At 32.4% G+C, this 4,204-nt stretch overlaps 1 protein-coding gene across 1 annotated transcript; it reads right to left on the bottom strand.

Annotated features, from left to right (window-relative positions):
• Positions 1-275: 275 nt before the first annotated feature.
• Positions 276-2,004, bottom strand: LOC125819280 (uncharacterized). The gene is made up of 2 exons (XM_049498748.1): positions 730-2,004; positions 276-632 (listed from the first exon to the last, which is right to left on the bottom strand). The coding sequence occupies exon 1, from the start codon at positions 2,002-2,004 to the stop codon at positions 748-750; it is 1,257 nt and encodes a 418-aa protein (XP_049354705.1). The 3' UTR covers positions 276-632; positions 730-747.
• Positions 2,005-4,204: the final 2,200 nt, after the last annotated feature.

The raw sequence follows: 4,204 nt of genomic DNA, 5'->3' as shown, positions 1-4,204 counted from the left end.
TGGAAGATTAAGCCATTAAGTCTCTAGCCTCAGGGATGACGCAGGCACTTGTTGTGCTAAATGGAGTTAGTTGTGTATAAGTGAAGGTTGCCGAGTAAGAATTTCTAGGACATCTTTATGATTTCTACAAGAAACCTGATTATTAGTCTCCTAGTAAATAAATTGAGAAGGGTACCAAAAGGGTCTACTTCAGATCGAGAAGCATCTATAGATTACAGGATAATTAAGAATACAGAAATACTATGTTTGATTTTATTAAAGAAAAATAGAAAGACTAAGAAAGAGCTGAAGTACTAGTTTAGATTTCATGAAACTGGAAAGAAATGTTTGATACAAGAGATCGATTTTACTCTAAGTAAACCTGGGATACCATTTACGTAATCGAAAACTGTCATTAAACCACCAGGACCTGCCACGAAATGTATAAAAAAGCAATGGGGATAACATTGCTTCCTAAGAAAAGTACCTACTATCTACTGTACAGCCAAGATGCCACAATCTCAGAAGCTACATCTTTTTCAAAAAGCTTATCATCAAAAATTTCCTCCACCACGGTAAATCTCAAGAGCTAGATTATCACTTCCAACAAGGGCAACACCACTTGCTTGACCACATTCGAGAATAGTGTCTACCTAAGTCATTTAATTAGAGTGACAATTCCTCACGTTTAATGAACATGATAACATGAAATGTATTACTTCTTTAGGTAAAATAACAGAAAACTTATACCTTGATCATTCACATGCATCAGCTAAATCTTCTTCTTGTTTCAGGAAGAATTTCGCTATCTAAATCTGAAAGCCTTGAGAAACCACTTCTCCTCCTGGAATATGGAGATAGAATGACAGGCAGGTTTGCAGTATCAGTTGTCAGATTTTCCAACTGAAGCGCCGCATCAGAAACTTCATTTGATTGAGAAGAGGAAGGAAGAGATACAACAGAGATTGCATCTGCAATTGAATCCAGAGTCTGATGCTCTGATTGTATGATAGCAGCGTCTCTTCTGAGAGAATTACCTTCATCAGCTACAACATGACCAATTGGTGAAACTTGCAAATTGCTTCTTTCATGAATGCGATCTGTAATTGACGCTGTAATGTCCTCAAACAGCCTCTGTACATTTTCTAATTCCGATGAAAGAGAAGCCGCACCCTCTGATAATACCCTCGAAAACACTCGGGAGCGTGGTCGCTGGCTGCCAGTGGCCTCAGTATTTTGCAACTCCTGAGAGCCGTTCAGAGAAGTTGAACTAACGCCACCAGTGTCCAGTTGCTGTGGGTGATCGCCCAATCCAATACTATTCCTAATTCGCCTAAGTGCTTCTGCAACTGGGATATGAGACAATCCCCGAGTGACACGCTGCTGTCTAACACTCTCGACTCTATTTGCTTTTGGCCTTGGTGGTAATTCGAAAGCAGAGTGGACTTGTTTGGAGCAGTAACTGTGGGCATTGCCATAAATTGGAGTAATATTTGCATCTGTGACCTCTCCCTTGCACTCAGGACACTCTTTTGTAGTTGAATCAACATAAGGTAAGTTATAAAAGCATGACCAGCAATATAAATGGCCACAACAAGTCAAAATAGGTTCTTTTGCAATATCAAAACATATATTACAGTCAAAGAAACTTGGACCATTCTTATCAACTTTCTTAACCACTACATCCATCTCCAATGCCTTTGCTACTAAATGGGATCTATCTCTTTTGCATCCTTTTCCCTTGCCTAGACAATTGTGATGTTGAACAGAATTATGACCCGTATCAGCTGCAGAATTAGGAGCCTCATTAGCAGCAGAATTAGGAGGCTCATTAGCAGAATTATGAGCCGTATCAGGAGCAGAATTATGAACCTGACGCCACCTAGCTGCAACAGCCTCAAGGTGAAGAATTCTTTGTTCTATCCTAGTATTGGACAAAGACCCTAATCCTAAAGCTGACGACTCCATAGGTTCGTGGTTCAAATCAAGATCCATTACTATAGCATTGATCAAATTATCTTCCATCAAGGACACAACTAGTATATGCTGAAATAGAGGCCTTTCAAGTCTGTTTCAGAAAGGGGAAAAAACAAACACATAAGTACATCTAAAGAGAAGATAGAAAAAAAAAAAAAACCTGCATAAATGAGATGATTGGAGGTATCTATACACTGATTTAGCATGAGTTGTACAATCGGCTTTGCTTGAAGAGAGTTGTCGAGAGAGAAGAAAGATTGGGCAGCACGGCGGGAGCGGGAGCGGGAGCGGGGGCGGAGACAAGAAGCAGGGCCGCCGGCTCTCTGCTTCCCTTACTAATATATAAGTGTCAATTAAGTCATGGTCAACATGCCTACCTGGCATATTTTTTATGATTTTTTTGTTTTCATTAATTTCTTTTATTATTTAGAGTCTGTTTGAATTAACTTAACAAGAAAGTAGCTTTTCCGTCAAAAAATAAAAAGTAGGGGAGACCTAATTTAAATTTTTTTATTTATTTTAAGTCATTTTTTACCTTGCCAAACACTTCCTAACTTATTTTAACTCATCTTTGACTTATTTTAAGTTATATTTTATATTTGTCAAACACTTTCGAAAGTCAAAACTGACTTAAAAGTAGGTTTGACCAACTGTTAAGTCAATCCAAACACCCTCTTAGTCATTTACAAATATATAAGTGCCAATAACCAAGCAGGTCAGGGTCAACATGACTGTCTGGCACTTCAAAGATATTTTTATAATTTTTTTGTTTTTAATTTATTTGTCTTATTTTTTAGTCTTTTATATATTTTTAAATTTGTGTAAAAATAATTCAAATCGTATTATTTGAAAACTATGTAAAAGGTATTGTAAATCTCAATAACTAAGAACTTGAATTTTTTAAAATCATTTAAAAAAAATGGCTCTTGAAATTCTATGTGTGCTACACAAATTGAAACAAATGAAATCATATATATTGTCTGAAATTTACGTAAAAAATATTATAAATCACAATAATTGAGAGGTTAAAATATTTAAAAGATATAGAAAGTCCGATTTGACTCTCGAATCAGTGCCGCATAAATAGGGATATACGAGTAACGCATATTGTTTAAAAATGACGTAAAAGTAATATATATTACAATAATAAAAATAAATAAAAAACTTATAGAAAATTAAGTTGATTCTCAATTGAAACAAATGAAATCATATATATTGTCTGAAATTTACGTAAAAAATAATATAAATCACAATAATTGAGATGTTAACATATTCAAAAGATATAGAAAGTCTGATTTGACCCTCGAATCAGTGCCGCATAAATAGGGATATACGAGTAACATATATTTTTTTTAAATGACGTAAAAGTAATATATATCACAATAATTAAAAAAATTTAAAAACTTATAAAAAATTAAGTTGATTCTCAAAATTTTATTAGTGTCACATTAATTGAGAAAAGGGGAGTAACATATATTATTTAAAAACAAAGTAAAAAATACTAGAAAATCACATACCCCTAATCCACCCCCTATCTACCCTCTCAATGAATTTTTTTTTCATAATATATAATTTTAGTGATATATATATATATATATAAACTAGATATCTGAGCCCGTGCTAGCACGGGCCCAATATGTATCATTTTTTGTTGCAATTTATGTGACAGACAAAATTAAAGAGTTAATCAAACTTTAATATTAATTTAAAATAGTTTTAATTTTTAATTATTGTTAACTATGGTAAAAAATTTTTTATGTCTTTTAACATTCTAAATTGCTAATTATTGTTGTATGATTTGTAATATCTTTTACGCAATTATCAAATAATAAAAGTTATTTCTTCTTTCTCAATTTATGTGGTACTAATAAAATTTTGAGATTCAATCAATTTTTTTTGTCTTTAAAATATTCTATTGTTAATTACTGTAAATTATTGTACTTTCTAAGTAATTTTCAAATAATATATATTATTTCATTTGTCCAATTTATGTGTCACCGATAAAATTTGAAGAGTTAATCAAATCTTTTACATATTTTATATATCTTTTGAATATTTAAGTAAATAATTATTGTGATTTATAATATTTTATACAATTATTTCAAAATGAATTCATCAAAGGAAAATTACCAAAGCATCCTTCAATACATCAATAATGGCCACTTTTTGTTTAAAAAAATATGCATATTGGGAGGATATTTTTGTCCAAAGTGAAAATAGAATAAGTATAAAACATTAAAGTCTTTTA

Source organism: Solanum verrucosum, unplaced genomic scaffold (assembly GCF_900185275.1).
Source record: "Solanum verrucosum unplaced genomic scaffold, falcon-dt-bn FXZP01000207.1, whole genome shotgun sequence".
Lineage (NCBI taxonomy): Eukaryota > Viridiplantae > Streptophyta > Magnoliopsida > Solanales > Solanaceae > Solanum > Solanum verrucosum.
This window is presented reverse-complemented; position numbering and strand designations above follow the sequence as displayed.